Source organism: Macrosteles quadrilineatus, unplaced genomic scaffold (genome assembly GCF_028750875.1).
Source record: "Macrosteles quadrilineatus isolate MER2022 unplaced genomic scaffold, UCM_ALF_1.0 Scaffold_8__2_contigs__length_117827958, whole genome shotgun sequence".
In the NCBI taxonomy this organism is placed as follows: Eukaryota; Metazoa; Arthropoda; class Insecta; order Hemiptera; family Cicadellidae; genus Macrosteles; species Macrosteles quadrilineatus.
In genome coordinates, this window is record NW_026542601.1 from 9,378,444 (window position 1) to 9,397,567 (window position 19,124).

At 33.8% G+C, this 19,124-nt stretch overlaps 1 protein-coding gene across 1 annotated transcript; it reads right to left on the bottom strand.

Annotated features, from left to right (window-relative positions):
* Positions 1–6: 6 nt before the first annotated feature.
* On the bottom strand, positions 7–18,633 carry LOC129001047 (sodium-independent sulfate anion transporter-like). The gene is made up of 13 exons (XM_054428196.1): positions 18,565–18,633; positions 10,234–10,327; positions 9,751–9,871; positions 8,643–8,838; positions 8,291–8,514; positions 7,096–7,261; positions 6,124–6,288; positions 4,400–4,561; positions 2,594–2,734; positions 2,132–2,277; positions 1,602–1,784; positions 1,290–1,455; positions 7–248 (listed from the first exon to the last, which is right to left on the bottom strand). The coding sequence occupies exons 1-13, from the start codon at positions 18,581–18,583 to the stop codon at positions 136–138; spliced, it is 1,896 nt and encodes a 631-aa protein (XP_054284171.1). The 5' UTR covers positions 18,584–18,633; the 3' UTR covers positions 7–135.
* Between the last annotated feature and the right edge of the window lie 491 nt (positions 18,634–19,124).

The following is a 19,124-nucleotide window of genomic DNA, read 5'->3' on the forward strand; positions in this document are numbered from 1 at the left end:
ATCAAATGAAAAAGGAACATTTTTGTATTTTTTTTATAAAACAACTCATCCCAAGATATGAGTTCATTTTTCACTTATTTCTCCACGACCATCCTGAGTGTTCAGCTACCCCTTGTCTTCTTGGTTGGTCTTTTGTCATAACTTCTCAGTAACTTCTATGCTGCTGCTTCTCTGGTCCATGAGAGGGATCACCTCATGTCTGTTATTTTCTTTCGTGTTCTCCAGAGGTGTCCTTGAGTTACTATTTCCTGAAATAAAGTAAAACAATTTGTACAATTTTATAAATTATATGCTGTGTAAGTGAAGATTTGCATAAGTTTTAGTGATTTTTGGAGATTTAAATAACCGTGAAGAATCTATGACACAAGTATTCTAAATCCGGCTTGAAGTATGTTTGCCAATAAACTTGTACTGTACCATAGACAAAAAGAATTAAATATAGACCGTCAGCTGTGCTGCGGTTACCATAGGTTCTGGCGCACACCGCTGGGAGCGCCATGAACTTACGGCGTACGCGCTACGTAAACTACACGGCACTCCCAGCGGTGTGCGCGGAACCTATGGTAACTGCAGCACGGCTGACAGTCTATATTTAATTCTTTTTGTCTATGACTGTACTATCCTTACAAAACGTAAAATTCATAAAACAATATGACAGATTCTCCCATACAGATCCAAAATATTGACTCTGGACAAGGTGCTTAAAAAGGGCCAGTAACAAAAAGAGTAGGACTTAGGAAATATCTTTTTAGCACAAAACTTATAAAAGAGTTTATAATAAATAGGGAACCGAGGAATGTGTTTCGATAAAATGGTTTTGCCAAACAAAAATAAAGACTTTTGAGATTAAAAGGCATTTGATATGCAGAGCAAAAGAATAAAAAAACAAATAGGAAGGAAATGTGAATAGAATAAAGCCTGCTGTACGCCCAAAGAAGAGATGTAAAGATGAAGTAAGGTCCGTTAATGGTGACCTGTTTTACATCGTGATTTGACGTTTGGACAACAATACTATCACTTCTATCTTCCTCTGTGAGGAAAAAGGTGCTAGACAAAAATCTCCCATGCTATGACTTCGAATTTCACAAATGTTGTTTTTATCATTAAATGAAGGGGCTTTAATGTCCATCCAATCTTTATTTTGAGCTAATATGTGTTAGTAACCAATATAAATAGCTCTTCACTTGGAAACGAGTCCATTACCTAATCAAACAACTCATTTGAGAACCATCATGAAAGTTAACCTTACCTAAATTAACCATTCCTTACCCAAATGCACAATCCCTTACCTATAGGAATGACTCCTACAACACCCTCCAAGTCTGATTCAGCCCTGCAACACTTGATGTTCTTGCATCCAACGTGGCGGAACCGTTTGATCATCTTCGGGGACGCATTCATCAACACCAGATGCTGGTTGCGCTTGTTGAAGTCTTTCATCAAAGTGCACAAAGCCTGTAAGATCATACATAACATATTAAAAATACTCAGAACGTGAGGTTTGTTTGCTTGTTTATAATAACAACAAAACCACTCGTTGTTTACAAGTGGTTGTTTACAAGACAACCTGTTAACCCACATCACAAATTCTCATATCTTACCTTTGCTGCTGTGTAGTCCAAAGATGTGAAGTGAGTACAGTCCAAGACAACTGGGTGTCTCCCCCCTCCCTGCTGCAAACCTGCCTCTAGCAAGTGATTGGAGACGACATCAACAGATGGGAAGAACATCCCGATGGAGGGAGCTACCAGGACATACTCCATCACTCCATGGTTGAGATAGACCTGCGGAGAGAACTGAATTAGAAGTTGTATGAATAAAAAACAAGTTTTAACATTGTGACGGATGCTTATTTGTGATGGAGCTTAGAAAACATCCCAACATGTTTTATCAACAGATTCAGCAATCATCACTAATACTGGTAGTTAAACACAAAGGAGTCGGGTTTGTTAAACTATTCTTCAATGAATGGATTTTTAAACTATTTAACTGATTTTGATGAAAATTTTGAATATTACAAAATAAAATACATCTTCCAACACTATTTGTGTATTTATGTCATCACAGTATGAGAAAAGGATTAGTAAAATAATTAAGAAAAGAGTGTGATCAAGGTTATTTTGCGACTCACCTTCCTCGTACTGACAGCGATGTGAGGTCGGGCCCAAACGTATATCAGGTGACCAACATTACAGATAACTCCCAGTAGCAATCCCATCTCTACGCCAAGCCCCAGACAAGACACCAGTGTTACCAACACAATACACAGCTCACGCTCTGAAATATTGCCAAACATTAACTAGGGTTAACAATATTCTTCAGCTCACGCTCTAAAATATTGATAAACACTTAACGAGTCTTACCAACTCAGTGACAACAGTCTAAATTTATTGACAACATTAACTACTGATACCAATATTGCTCAGCTCATGCGGTGAAATATAAACAAACAAACATTAATGACTAGTGTTACCAATACTCGCAGAAATCACCTACTACTAGCCAGTATTGTATCAGTGTAAAAATACTCACAACTGGTCATTATTTTGTTAACAAACTCAGTTCTAATAATTATTATATCAATAATACTCACTATTGGTCTTCCACAGGGGCCATAAGATCTGGTAGTCTATGAGGAACAGTACGGCGGAAATAAGCACAGCTGAAAGAGTGGCTCGAGGTATCAAGTGGAAGTATGGGGTGAGAAAAGTGAGCGCAAGCATCGTGAGTATACCTGGGAATCGTGAAAGAGAAGGTTAGGTCTAGATGGAAAGATTGTTCAGACAATTAAATATGTTGGACATAGGTGGTCCTTTTGGAAAACCTTATTTAGATTCCTTTTAGCTCATTCTCTCCCTCGTTTGGATACTACTCTGTGTGTCAAAGAGTAATATTTCATGGAGAAATTAAAGGTTTACCAGTCCACCATAGTACGTACTTCAGGGGCCCTATTTTTGAAATGGTTGACAGTTGACTCTACAGTCAACACTCAACTCAACCAACAACAGGATTTGGTATTTTTGAAATCCAAAAGTTTGGAAGTGAGTTGGAAATCACTAGTTGAGTGACTCGTTTTGGAAATGTAGAGCATACGACCGCCCGAAATTCAGATGACGTCATTTTAAACCAATCACAATGCAGAGTTTTTGTGATCTTCGATTTTACCTCTTCTTACTCTAAAATCTGGATCAGCTAATCTCAATCTACCATATTTCGAGATACTGAGGTAAACTGTCAACTCCGTTCTTGAGAGATTGAGGTTATGTCTTGCTTAATCTTAAATCTTAGTGATTGCAAAAGTACCTTATATAAATTTATAAAACAATAAAATTTACTATGGATGTTTGTTTGTTTTATGGTGTAGCTCATTATAAGTTTAGGCATATCCTAAATACATTATTATTTGCTTTCTTCGTATCTATTTAAGAACATATCACCTTGTTTTAGTTTTCTTCATCGTTTTGTTTCATGTTATTTTTAATTGTGTTTTTATTTAGGTTAAAGCTTATGGCTATTTGCCATTGCACTGAAAAGCTTATCGTAACTTAAATTAATTTGATCCCTTTATTAGGTGAATGGTATTGAAACAAACTATGATATTGTTTCTCTCTACCACAATCTTTAATACCTTAAATCATAGGTCTAATAACAATAATTATCTTTTAATAAGTTCAATTAGTATACCTAGTGTATTTCAAACAAATTAAATAGTCTTATAACAAAGTAAATAGATTAAATAGTCTAGTATTGACACAGTAAATAAAATTAACAATCGCATAAAGTATTGGGTGCTAAGACATTTTCAACAAATACATAACCTCTAAATCGCAATTAGTAAATTAAAGCAATAACAAAACAATATGGCGTTGACTCAAAAAGAGTAATTTTTTGCCGAAAGAGAGGAAGAAGAAAGTGCAGTCAACCTCCACTCAACAGCTCGATAGGTGTTGGTGGTAGCTGGATAGGTGTTGGTTGATGGTAGGTGGTAGATAGGTGGTTGGAAATAATGTCTCGACACTCAACTCAACAGTCAACCATTTCAAAAATAGGGCCCCAGGCATCCATCCAGTAAGGAGGGAAAAATCTCTCTCTAACAGTAATACTAGACCAAGGCTCCCAAAAGCTCAGTCTAGGAATATTTTAATTTTGGATAGTTCCCATGGCGGCCGCTAGGTAGACTATTGTGAGAGTGCGGCCAAGTCATCTGACTGAGAGAGAGAGAGAGAAACAAAGATTCAGCTTAGGAGAGAGAGAGGGAGTAGCGTGGCTGCCGCTTGAGTGGTCATTTTGGGCAACATTCCAGTCTGACTATTTCCCATAAGCATTTCGCTTCATGAAGGGTTTGTATTCATTGGTTTCACACACACTCCCTCATCTTCACATGCCATACTACACTTACCACTGTACAGGCCGGCTAATGGCGTCCGTATGCCACTGGCGCTAGCTACAGCGCTGCGTGTAAAGGCACCACAGGTCGGCATTGACTGTACCATGGAGCCGAGAATGTTGCAAAAACTGAGTGTCAACATTTCCTGGGTTGCATCGATCGTGCCTCCTGTGACTGTAAAATTAAATGACAAAATTAAAAGTCTCTTGATAAATGTACCATACGGTACTCACGTTATACCACGATGAATCGACCTTAATTTTACTGTAAAAAATATTTTGTTGGTGATTTTTTACTTTCTCCCCCTATACCATAGTATATGGAGAAAGTATTGTTTTCGTCAAAATTTTCGAGTTTGAGTTTTGAGTGGATATATTCGTTTTGGGTCCCCCTGGACCCAAAAAAGTGGTTTTCGAAGTGATGTCTGTGTGTGTGTGTGTGTGTGTGATGGTGTGTGTGTGTGTGTGTCTGTGTGTCTGGATGTGTACAGAGCTAGAGACTACACCTGTGGTCCGATTTCGATGAAATTTGGTATGTAGGTTCTAATCTATGGTATCTCCAGGCGTTTTTTTCATTTTTTTGAAATTTTGATTTTTAATGGGGATTTTCCCATAAAAACCGGAAAAATCGGATTTTCTCAAAAATGGCCCGAACGATTTTGATAAAAATTTAGTATGTTGTAGCCCTTTAAATTCTGAATAAAATGGTACAAATCCCATATCTGTAAAAATTATGGTTCAAAAGTTATGGTCAAATATGTTATTTTCCCTTAAAAACCCCATAAAATAACGAAAAATAGGATTTTAGAAAAAAATACGGTTTTGATTTAACATAGTATGTTATAGTCCTTACAATTTTGATAGTTTTTTTAATTTTTTAGAAATTTTTATTTTTAATAGGGATTTTCCCATAAAACCCCATAAAAAAACTGAAAAATAGGATTTTCCCAAAAATGGCCCGAACGATTTTGATAAAAATTTAGTATGTTATAGTCCTTTATATTCTGAACAAAATGGTACGAATCCCATTTCTGTAAAAATTACGGTTTAAAAGTTATTGTAAATTATGTAATTTTCCCATAAAACCCCCGTTAAATAACAGAAAAATCGGATTTTCCCAAAAAAAAAAGGCCCGAACGATTTTGATAAAAATTTAACATGTTATATTCCTTTACGTTCTGAACAAAATTGTACAAATCCCATTTCCGTATATTTACTCTCACCGCGTACACATGATAAAGGTTGTTGACAAACTTGTGGGAGAAAGTATGTGTCAGAATGCTGATACCGTTTATTTATTTTTGTATAAAATGTAGAATGTATTTCTTAAAAGTGTTTATATGGAAATACAGGCTTTAGGCTAACAACGGTGATTAAAAAGCTGATAATTTCACCACAGAGTAAACTGAAGTAGGTATGATTGAAACGGTTCAACTTTTAATCTGTCCATGAAACATATCCTCTTGCTTTTATTTAAAATTGCATGGCCTATTTTAAAATTGAATTTACCTATCCACATAAGTCAGCACAAAAATGAACCTGCTGCATCAGTTTTTTACTAAAACAAAACATAATCGAAAAAACCTCTCATGGGGAGCGTTACTATTACATACAGCAACATGATCTCTCAGTGGTATGGTTATTTTAAATTGGCAGCAGCTAAAGACGAGGGCATGATAACTACATCACAGTTGTTTCTCTACAATCAAGGCTATTTGTTTAAAGTTGTGTACTTACTGAAAGCCTTGGCTATGGCCACATTGGCCAGCACTGCCACTGTGGGGATGATGAAGATACCCAGTCCTAGCTCCTCTACCGTCTCTGTTACCGTGTATGTGTGGTTGTTAAAGGTTGGAGTAAGGTTGGGGAACGCAAGAGGGGGAAGACCCGGCTTTACACCTCCTGAAATAGTTGACATTGGGTTAATTACTTTTTTAAACAACTGTGAAAACAATTGAGTACATCAGCGTTCGGTTATTCCAAACCATCTGTTGAATAGATATGGTTCATAATATAAAATGAAATCAAACCTACTGTGTGTGTTTTGAATTACTAATCGGGGTGTCCAGCTGACCAGGAATCCTAGGAAACTGGGGATCGTACGTGATTTTCCGTGACTAGAAAGAGTGTGTTAATTGCTGAATAATTTTGTACAGAAAAAAAACAATTTGAATAACTTGCAATTGCCGATGGCTGAGAGCACGTTCATCAACAGTGTTCTCTTGTGTCTTCTTAAAATTTGTGGTGTAGTAAAAAGAAACTGATCGTGGGGGAAAATCACAATGTCTTAGTGATCGTACGAGCAATCCTGTATAGCTATATGTTTACAATAGTTAAAAGTACAGTGTCAAATTTTCTTAATGCAATTCCACCACATTTCCAGCTAAGCCAAACAATTCGGTAATCCAAAAAGAATCAAGTCTTTAAGTTCGGATTAGTGGGACTTTGGTGTAGGCTATATTATATTTTCGGAATGGTTATTTTCAGAGAGATTTTCTATCGTCTTTTTATCTTTCTATGATTTTTTTTTACAATGAATATGAACAGCTTGGTTATGTGAGAAAGTGCTGGTGATTTTATGTTCTTGTTAAGAGACATAGCTTGGAATTAAGTTTTCTCAATTGTTGGTTGATTCATTTGCAATAGAATACAATAATCTTACAAAACCTACTGTATTTATAATTTAATTACAAAAAATATTAGTCTTACGTGAAAGCATGAATGGGACTTTCCCGACGTAAGTCTCACAGTAGTAAGCGATTCCTGCAGAGATGACCACAGCAAGAAAGTTTCTGGCCGTAGACGCAAACCACAAAACTTGCTTCAGAACTCGCTTAAACGTTGTGTCCTCTGCGATTGGAAGATCTTTGACTTTCTGTCACAAAGTATTCATTTTAAAATGTAACCAATTATATATTTTTATCAAAAAAAGCTGACTTTTGAATTGTCTATATAATGTATCTAGATATAATAGTTAGATTCTCACCATTTAACTAAAAAAAAGAGCTTGTGGTAGGTTGCTGGTTTGGTGGTAGTGGTTTACAGGACTGCAACTCACATTAGATTTTTTATGTCACTAACTAAACAAATCTTTAGAAACCAGCTGTGAGCTTGTGTTCTTTACACTGAAAACATATTTGCTTAAACCCCTGTACACACAATAGTTATTTGTGTAACTAGTGGGCAAAGTGGCACTTTGCTGCACACAAGAGCAATGTTTACACACGAGCCGCAGGCGAGTGCGGAATGATCTGGAGTGCAGCAAAGGCCTTTTGCACTCGTGTTACACATTATATTTTTCCTACAGTCACTATAAAGCATATAAATAATTAGTCTTTCAAACACTATCAGCTGGCAACACAAATAGGTGCCCTAGAGAAAGTAGTACCTGGTCCGTATCACTCCGCTATTTTTCCTCGGCAAGAAATGTGCTCCGCGACTTGAGAATATAGTTCCGTGTGTTTTTGTAATTTGAAGTGGTTTCCGCGCCTAAAAAAAATGCTTTAAAGGTATTTTTTTGTTTATTAAGATCGTAGGAATGTTTTAAAAACGTTTAAAAGAAAAGTCCAGAAAGTTCAGAAATACCGAAACTATAAACACGAAATGACAGGTTAAATCGTATTTATAATAGTCAATCAGCTGCTCATAGTATTATTATCTTTAAGTGTTGCCAACCTATTTCCAAGCGTACACGGATTACGTGCATAATAGAACCACGCTGTTTCGTGTTGTTGTTGGAATCCTGATGTGCGCCAAAGTATAAACCGTACGACAAAGTATAAATAAGCAGCAATTAGCAGCTTTCTGTACTATAAACAGTACAAGGAAGCCAACTTTGTCGGGTGACTGTAGGAAAAAATAATATAAAATTTACAAACCCAATCAAATGAAGATTCTTACTTACTCTCAACAGTAATAGAAAAACAATACAGCTGACTCCAAGCAAAAAATCAGCAGAGAATTGTGTCTCCTTGAAGTGTATAAACAGCTGATGAACGTTGTCAAGGAAACTGCAAGATTTGAACCGGACACCCAGAATGCCTTTCATCTGAGACACAATGATGATGACAGAAGTGGCTGTTTGGAACCCTGACGTTACCGGGATGGAGATAAAATCTACCAGAAAACCTGGGAACCAATCAATCCAATTATTTTTATCATCTTAGTTTCAAATTTTGGATTCATATATTCAAACGATCTACAGTGCTTATTGATATTAAATTGAATTGAAATTACCTCAAACATTAAACACTTACCCAGTTTAAGCACACCCATGAGGAACTCAACGCAACCGACGTAGAAACACAAAGCAACTACAAACTGTGGAGTGAGGTGTCCTGTGTATTCAGCCGTAAGTAGAGCCATCAGTGAGGTGGGGCCAATAGACACTTCCTTGATTGTGCCGAACAACACGTACACAAAACAACCCATGAACGCTGAGTTGAGGCCGTACTGAAACACAAAACACAGGTTTAGACACAAACTGTGGAGTGAGGTGTCCTGTGTGTTCAGTTTAGAGCCATCAGAGAGGTGGGGCTAGTAAACACTTCCTTGATTGTGCCAAACACGTACACAAAAAAACACAGAGTTGGAGATACACACACTGGTTGATGTGTCTTCTACTATTTAAGAAACAATTTTAACAGAGTTGAATAATAAATCTCATAATGAGTGTGTGCCTCGATGGTGTAAATTAAAAATATTTTCTAGGTACATACATTCCCGGTTTTTGGAAAAGTAATATTTCCCTGTATTTGTATTTTATGAAAAGCAATAAAGGTTGATTTTACAGTTAGCTCATTAGTGGCTATGGCTACATATAACCACGTTGTAGGTTTGAGATGCTGCCAGTACTGCCTTATCCATAACTTCTGGCTGGCCTGTGTGACATGTATGGCAACATTACTTCACTGTCTCCAGATCATCGTATGGACCAATAGTTCACGGTTACGAGGAGTCGAGGTTTTGGTAGAAAAATGTATGACAAAATGCACTTTTTACTTGGAGATAATTAGTGGATACATCCTTATATATAATTCTGTAAGACAAAATTTTTACCAGAAAATTGTGGACGTCTGGTAAGTTGCAGAAAGGTGGGAGGGGTCTTAAATTAAAGGTCTTGACCCCAGGGACTCGGGAAAAGTAGCAGATTTCCCATCAAGTTACCAGAAAACGAGATATAACGTAAAATATCCACCATAAGAAAAGCATTGGGACTGAAAAACGTGTGCATTTAAATCAGCTGTTACTTATTTATTTGTAACTAGCTGTTTGCTTGTTCTACGTACGGGAATCTTGTAGGTATACTATATTTCTTAGAGGTTTTCCTAGGGTTCCTAGGGCAAAGAAGTTCCTAGGGCTTACCTGTGGAGGCACACCAGCTAATGAAGAGTACGCGATGCTCTGCGGGATCAATGTCAGTCCAAGGGTGACTCCTGCAATAACATCGGACACTGCGTCCATCCGGCTGTAGTCCCAGATCCATCTTGAAAGAAAGATAAGTCGTATTCATGTGGAAAGTAATTTATTTGATTAATAGTGTGTCAATGACTATATTTCCATTACTTTGGGCACCATATTTCCATTACTATGTATCATAAATATGCAATTTTATGTGTTTTCTCATGACAATGTTGTATTAATTTATGAATGTATTTCATTACTGTCAGATTGTGCGTAATCACATTATAATTGTGTTTCATTCATTGCCTTGCGTTTATTACATTTGTGTCCATTACATTACATTTGCATTGTTGTTATCTTTTTGTGATAGTGTATTTTTAACATGTGATTGTCTATTGTTACCTTGTGATAGTGTATTTTTAACATATGATTGTCTATTGTTACCTTGTGATAGGAATGCGATGGTGGACAGCACTGCTGACAGTCCTCAGCCAATTTTGATCTTTACGTTCCTCTTCTTCATTTTGAGATTTATGATCTGAACAAAACATATCTTACGGAAAACCATCAATATTTAACATAGGAGATTGAGTCAAGAATCAAGAGTTTTATTGCCATTGACCTTTCTTTGTACAAAGGAATAGATAGACATAGTCAAAACACATACAAAATATTCCAAATTAACAAATAAAATACAAAGTTTTACAAAATACTTAGTTAATTAAAATACAACATATCTAGAGAATATGGATCATGTAGATACACATCAAAATTCAATATCAACTTTTGTGTTTAGAAATTCATGGATGCCATAGAAAGGATTACTTATCAACCATTCACATAATTTAGATTTGAATATCTTGAAGGATTCAGTTCTGGCCGAATCAGGCAATTCATTAAAAAAATTAATGCAGTTTAGTCTATGAATATTGCTACTATTTTTAAGTCTATGAGCTGTTATGTCTAACTGTAATTATTCCTTGCATTATGAGAATGAAAATCTTGTTTCATCTTGAGTCATTCGTTGATACCAATGCTCCATTGAGTTATAACATTTACGTGAACTAGACGTATGACTTTGGTTACTGCAAGTAAATATCTCATTCTTACTGCAGTATTATGCGTATTAGTCGAGTAAATATAGGCATTGAGATCGAACAAATTCCAACAAATGGTTTTTCGACGGTTTTTGGTAGTAATAGGTATAGAAAGTACCAGAAAAAAAGTCTACCACAATCGGACAACCGGAAGTCGAGTTTTTCCAAGATGGCCGCCGCGAGGCCCTCAAATCGACAAGATGACTGCAAATTCGTCGCTTAGTTCCAGGATTGGCCGATTTCCACGAAAATTGGCGAACACATGTTGAACTATATTTCAAACCTTAAACTAGGCACTACTAGGAAAACTAGGCAGACAAAGTAACCCAAAGATGAATTTTCAGGGTATTATGTGCTAAAAAAAAAGATTTTTTACCTCAAATAAATGTTTTTCTAATATTTTGTTCAAAGTTTGTTATAATTTCAAATTTATTTTTTCACCATTAGATTCAACACAAAAAACCTAACAATTTAGTATATTGAATCTTTGTTCTGCTTCAATTTGTTACAGAGATATTGAAAGTAATAACTTTAGTATGTTTTCTTGCCGAGATAGCTTAATGTTAATCTTATGGAGAATAAGCATAAATATTAATATTATTTTTCATTAAACCTATATAGATAAGACTTTTTGATCTGCTTCATATTATCTGTTTTAATATTTTTTTTACTAAAAATTCCTTTTTTGGCAGTTGCCGTTGCAGCAAACCTACGTATTCGGTTCCTCAGTTTTAATCATAAAGAGAATAAGCAAAAATCAATTTTTTTATTAGTCCGAGAAGTATAGAATATTACCTTAAAAAATTTCAAGAAATCGTTTTATGTTTTTATGATGTACTGTTGGGTATGCAGAGTAACATAGCAAAAATTGCCAAAAATCGGTCTACTGGAAAACCCCTTGAATCAAGATTTAATATGACAGATTTTCTCAACATTGGAAAAATAAAAAAAAATCCACATGCATTTTCATTGATATTGACTTCAGACCATCACCGATATTTATTGGGTGGTCATTTCTTCATTTCGATAGGGAACGTGTTTTCGGCCGTCATTTTGGATCCCCCATCGGATATAAATATTTTTTTTTATGTAATGACAGTGTCATTTCAATAGGGAACGTGTTTTTGGCCGTCATCTTGGATCGGCCATATTGGATATAATAATTTTTTTAATGTAATGGCAATGTTGTGACACTTTATTTTTAACTAGATTTTCACGCCCACTCCATTGCCAAAATGAGTTTTTAAATATTTTTTTTCGTTTTAAAGATATATCCAAACGAAAAATCTTCTGCATAAATTTCTTAAGGACGTTTCGTATTTTGAACATTTTTTTAGATTATTTCTTCTTATATCTCCAGTACATATTAACGCTTGCAGTTCGTTCTAGCTTTAAACATTTAGTAATGTAAGGCCTTTATTTGAGCTATTGATCATTAAAATCTGACGAGTTAGAGACTAGTTACCAACCCCAACAAAATATTAAATTTCACTTTTTAGAAATACATTTTTATTAAAATATTTATATCTCGGGTTCTTAATACGCCACCAAGTTCTTTCTGGTTTCATATTACTCAGTAAATGTTTGGATTCATTTTTTTAAATCACTAAATAAAATTTGACAAATTTAATATGGGTCTGTCTTATTTAACAATATTTTTTTTCGAGATTTGTCTTTAGTTTAAGACAAATACCCCCAAATCGAAAAATAACTCCCAATACTCTTTATAATCTTAAAAGATTCATCAAAGTATTGACTTTTACTGTAGTTATGGATTATTTATTGGGAGTTATTAGAATTGGGGATATATGTACTTAACTAAAGACAAATTTCAAAAGCAAATAATTGAATATTAAATTAAGGTGCATGACTCATTTTTTATTAATTAGTCAGATATTATTTAGTGACTAATCAAATAAAAAGCCTAATTCTCTACTGAGCAATTTGAGACCAGAAAGAACTTGGTGACGTATTAAGAACCCAAGATATTAATCATTTAATAAAAACTGATTTATACAAAGTTAAATTTAATATTTTGTTGGGATTGGTATCTCGTCTCTTACTCGTCCAATTTTAATAATCAATAGCTCAAATGAAAGCCCTTACATCATTAATTATTTAAGAATGAACTACTAACTGAAGATAAGGAAAGTAATCGTAAAAAAATTTCAAAGTACAAAACATTTAAAACAAAAAAAAATGTATTTAAAAACGGATTTCGGCAATGGAATATGCGAGAAAATCTAGTATATATAGTAATAATGTGTCACAACACTGTCGTTACAACAACAAAAAATTACATCCAATAAGGTGGATCCAAAATGGCGGCCAAAATACGTTTACCATCGAAATGAAGTACTGACCACCCAATAAATATCGATGTCAATATTTAGTCAATATTTAGAAAATTGTGCATAGAAAATGCTTATGGTATATTTTTTTCAAAAAATGGCCAAAGTTAAGAAAATCCGACTCTGCACACCCAAAAATACAACATAAAACCATTAAACGTTTTCTTGTATTGGTTTTAAGGTTATATTCTATACTTCTCGGACTAATAAAAAATTGATTTTTGCTTATTCTCTTTATGATTAAAACTGAGGAACCGAATACGTAAGTTTGCTGCAACGGCAACTGCCAAAAAAGGAATTTTTAGTAAAAAAAATATTAAAACAGATAATATGAAGCAGAACAAAAAGTCTTATCTATATAGGTTTAATGAAAAATAATATTAATATTTATGCTTATTCTCCATAAAATTAACATTAAGCTATCTCGGCAAGAAAACATACTAAAGTTATTACTTTCAATATCTCTGTAACAAATTGAAGCAGAACAAAGATTCAATATACTAAATTGTTAGGTTTTTTGTGTTGAATCTAATGGTGAAAAAATAAATTTGAAATTATAACAAACTTTGAACAAAATGTTAGAAAAACTTTTATTTGAGGTAAAAAATCTTTTTTTTTAGCACATAATACCCTGAAAATTCATCTTTTGGTTACTTTGTCTGCCTAGTTTTCATATTTAAGGTTGGAAATATAGTTCAACATGTGTTTGCCAATTTTCGTGGAAATCGGCCAATCCTGGAACTATGAATCGACGTATTTGCAGTCATCTTGTCGATTTGAGGGCCTCGCGGCGGCCATCTTGGAAAAACACGACTTCCGGTTGTCCGATTTTGGTAGACTTTTTTTCTGGTACTTTCTACACCTATTACTACCAAAAACCGTCGAAAAACCATTTGTTGGAATTTGTTCTATCTTAGAGGCTTTCTTGGGCTAAATTGACTCGTCTATATACTCATTGTTACTGTTTCTCATTAGAAACAGTTGAAGCATTGACTTTGGATACTGTAAGGAGACATCGCATTTACGTTAGCCGGATGTAGCATTGACTTTATATGAGTATTGGATTAATATGATAGCTCCGCTCAATATTGCAACCAGACAGCTGTATTGTACACCTAGTTAAATAGGGAATAAATCTCACATTTAAGGAGATATTTTATTGAAAATATAATGAGGCGAATAGAAATTCGCTTAGCCTGCAGGTTTGCTGTGGCGGGGGTATACTTATCATAAAACTGTTTTTGTATTAGACCTAAAATTAAATACAGGTAATTGATAATGTTTGATGCTTACCACAAAAAGCCTCCCTTGCCAATAAATTAGCCACCTCTCTATTAGGAAGCATTCTTTAATGACCTATTAATGAGAAACCAAATACTTTCAAATCATTAGTCTTAATTAGTTTTAAGCCACACAATGAAAACAGTTTTGTTGGTGTTTACTAGGTATAATAATCTTCATAACTGTCAAGGTTGTTGTAAATCAACTCGAATTGTCGTGTTTTGTAATATGGAACGTCCATTTTTTTATGTGTTGATGGGTTTTTAACTTTTAAGTTTCCATTAGAATCAGTGACTCAGTGATTGATTTGCGGCGGAAAGTGGCAGAACGGTGTTCCTGAACCTTTATTTCAGAAAAATAAAAATATTGGCATAAATAGGTACTAATCATATTAAATAGGTTACAGTACAGGCACATCATTTTTTACAAATTGAGCAGTGATTATTGCTATTTATTATATTAACTACCAATTAATAACAATTTGTTTTATTAATAGTCAAATTAGTTTCTAACAATCTTTTGTAGATTCATCAAAGTGGTAAAATATAATAATAAAAATTTGAAAAAAAATTAATAACAAAAAAATCTTATAATTACGCTCAAAAATATTATTTTAAATTGGAAACAGTTAAAACTTGTGATGCGTGTATTTGATAAAATAGAAAATACCACTAAAAATACCGCATACAAGCAATTTTCCAAATGCCTGATTATAATTTCACTAAAATATCTCCTTAAAAATTTCAGATTGGCTCCTTGTTTTATTAAACATAGTTTACTGAGTACTTAGGATTAATGCGGGAAGGTAACAGAGCGTTTTCTTTTCAGCAAATTTTTTTGTATAAAATGTTAATAGTTTAGTACAAATTACAAATATTCCAAAATTATTCAAAATTTGTTTATAAACCAGCAAAATCCAACAGTTTACTCATAATACAATAATATTTTTAATTTACAGTGTTTTTGGAATTTTTTTTGACCAATAAGTACATAAAATACCGTACACTTCAATATACAAATATACTAAATTATTTTTTTAACTCTACAAACAAATTTAGAAAAATACTGCAAAATTTTGTTTTTATAGTCAAAAATGGAAAACATGTTTTTACCACACAAAAAACCCCATTCCCATAACATGCTGGTTTGTGAACTTGTTCAAATAAACACAGGTTTAGCCTATACCAAGTTTAATTCAAATCGGATTAATTTTGCCTGAGTTATCACACTATCAGACCCAATTATTTTTTATTAGTGATGTGTCGATGCCAAAATTTATCGATTCAGTTCCATTTTCCGTGGTGTACTCGTAAAACTCTCCCAACCTCGTTTCTCTAATTAAATCTCTCGTTCTCTTCCACTTGCTGTAGATACTTTCCCTTTTAGCACTAGATGATTGAACTGCAGCAAAATAAATTACAAAATTGTACAAAACTAAAAAAGTCAAGCGAAAAAAAAAAAAACTAAAAAAGTGAAGTGTAAAGTGAATGAAACAAAAATTAAATGTGAAGTTAATAATATAATAAATCAAATTAACCTTATACATAACACCCTTGTGTTTTTTTTAGATGTTTTTTATGATGTCGTGAAATTTCTTTCAAGGTCTTCCAACTCTTCCCTATTTTAAAACTTATCTCTCTAACCTTCTTTTTTCATCTCGGTACATAGACACCTAACCTTGCTTATATGGAATTTATTTTTTTTACTCAGAATGGTTTTTTTACTGATCAACTCTTATCAAAACTTCTTAGGGCATTATAGATTACCATGCCAAATTCAGTATTCCAATTCTAGGTAAGCCTAGTGAAAATTGTACAGCCAATTTGAATTGTAACATAAACAAAACACAATACTTAATGATGCTAAATGAGTAGTCATTTAGTGTTGAGGTGGGTTGCGCTTATCTAGACGCCAGTGACAAAAGAATTAAGTTGAGTAAATTCAACATGTTCAGTAAAAGATAACACAACCTGGCAATGATAAATACTTAGCTGGTATAGAATTGTTAATTAGTGTGTAATATTGGAATATTACCCACATTTACAATTTAAAAATTTGTAAATAACACATTTGTAATGATGTCCAGTAGTGAGTTTTGACCATTCATTAGACTATGGACATTGACATCCTGGCATGGATTAGATTTAGCCAGTTTTTTAATTAAAAAGAGAACATATAGCTAATTTGATCTGCTGAACCTACTCTAACTAGTACCATTGACTATTGCTAGTACTCAGTGTTTCAACGTTTTAGCTGAGAATAACTTCAAACACAGGAGTGGAATGTCAACTTAAAAGGTTGTGCAAATAAAAAAAAATTGTATAGCTAAATATTGTGTTACAAATACTTATAGATCACACTATTCACACAAACTTAATGCTTTACTAGCTGTTGTCCCGTCCTACGTACTTGTGGTGCTCCTTGGAATACATTTAAGTTGATGTATCTTCTCTCCACCACGCATAGCCTGTCCATCCGAGCCTTTTACTTCTGGAAATCACCTTTATAAATGGGTGTTTTAACATTCGTATTAGCTCTCTATTCGTTTGTATCTCAACCTCCATTATCTTGTGACAAAGTTTTTTTGTCTAATTTTCCCTTGAATTCAAGAAGAATTCAGACATTCGCTTTTCTGTTCTAAATCCCTCAAGTTGGTATTAGAACAAAAAGCCAACATTTGAATAGTAAAATGATTAATGTTAGAAATTTTAAAGGTAACAGGGAGGGGTACCGACAAACCTACCGTAAAGGATCTGCGTTAGCAGGAAATGTGTAATTTTGAACTGTACATCTCAAACAATATTGCGTATAATCAGTTTTGTCGTAAATGCAATCTGTGTAAATAAGTTAATGCCATGAAAATTTTAACTCATGTTTGTGATATATTTTTTCATCAAACTATCGCATCTATTAAGAATAGAGTGCAGAGAAAATACACAGGCCAGTTCATGATAACGGAGGTTGAGATACGAACGAATAGAGAGCTAAATAGTAATACATAAACACCCAAATTTAAGGGCTCGGATGGGCAGGCTATGTGTGGTGGGGAGAAGATGCACAAACTTTTAAGTGTATTCCAAGGAGTACCACAATGTAGACGACCACTTGGAAGACCAAGAATGAAGTGTAAAAACCAAGTAATGAAAGACATCTCCAGACTAATATCTACACTAGAAGAGGCAGGGGCTAGAGAGAATAGGCCAGAATCCTCTTTAGGTTTCAGTGGCCACAGAGGTAAGACAAGGTACCATAAGTGATAGTATGCAATGGAAGGTGGATGTAGCTACTACGTATACTCAAAAACAGTGTGTGAATCTGCCAAAAATCTCACTTTTAGGCTTTTAAAATCAACATAATTGCTGTTTTATTGAAAAATTTCTGATTTAAAATTTATTTAAGGCTTATAATTGTATGACAGAAATATGTGGTCACAAGACATTTATTTACAAGATGATTTTCCCCATTAAAAGTGCCAGGATTTGCCGTTATGCATGTTAACTAGCTGTTCTGAATCATATTACATTTTAATTGACTTCTTTATTCCTGTACGTAGGATGGGCCAACAGCTCGTAATTAATACAAGATGATTATTTGAAGTAAAAAAAACTGTCAACCTGTTGCCTGAATTTTAAAATATCCTACATTTTGAAGCATCTTTAATTAAATGAATAGGCCTAAGTTGATCAAGTCACTATTCAAATTTTTTCTTTGAATAAATTTCATCATGTAAATATTTTTCAGCCAACGTTTTGTATGTTTAACTATCACAAATGGTACAATTATAAAATTCGCAAACGGCTAACTTTTTATATGGATTAAGATTTTAAAATTTTTTGGCCAAAACCTAATCTTGAGCTACATACAAAGTGTATCACTTATAAGAAATGCAATTCCAGTCACTTAATACCCTTGCTTATTAGATACGTATAATTTACATGGTTTATATACATTTTTTTCTAAATAACTACTTAATGTGGTACACAATGTTTTGTTGTCATGAACTGTATTTATATTTAATCTATTATACCTAGTAGTTCAACACATACCTGTAGAGTTCCTAGCCATGGTCAGACCTGTAGGCTCCAAGGCTCACCAAAGCTATCTGTACGGCTACGTTTGGACAAGGATTACGAACTAAAGCAGATAATATATTTGCACACACAATCTCTGATAACGACTAAAAGTTTCATCCCGTAATATTCCTGCTCGCATTTTTTGAATATTTTTGCCGGCAAAAGAGTTAATATTGTTGTACTAGGCAATAAATATACAGTAGCTACTTTGACCAATACAAAAATGTTACTGGTTATAATAGTATACTTTTAACCCAGGTTGTTTGGTTTTATTATTCTTTGTGATTATGTTGTAGAAAATAAGCTACTGCTGTCTATACCTGTTAAGTTATATATTTTGACAGTTTATTTGCAAAACTAGAGATCAAAGAAGTTAACTATTAAAATTTATGATCAAAACTTTTCTGCTTTTGTTTTATTAATGTACTTAGTACTTTTTTGGGATGATTATATAGGATGAACCCTTTTTATTTTTGTATCAATTAATCCTTTATATTTCCAGGTAAAGTAACAAATATTGGAAATGAATACTT

Bases quoted from the DNA above. Each gene is read 5' to 3' on its own strand.
- LOC129001047 (XM_054428196.1), bottom strand. The intron at 4,562-6,123 runs GTAAGTACACAA...TTAATTTTACAG, and splicing joins GGCCATAGCCAAGGCTTTCA to TCACAGGAGGCACGATCGAT. The intron at 249-1,289 runs GTAAGGGATTGT...ACTTTATTTCAG, and splicing joins TGTAGGAGTCATTCCTATAG to GAAATAGTAACTCAAGGACA.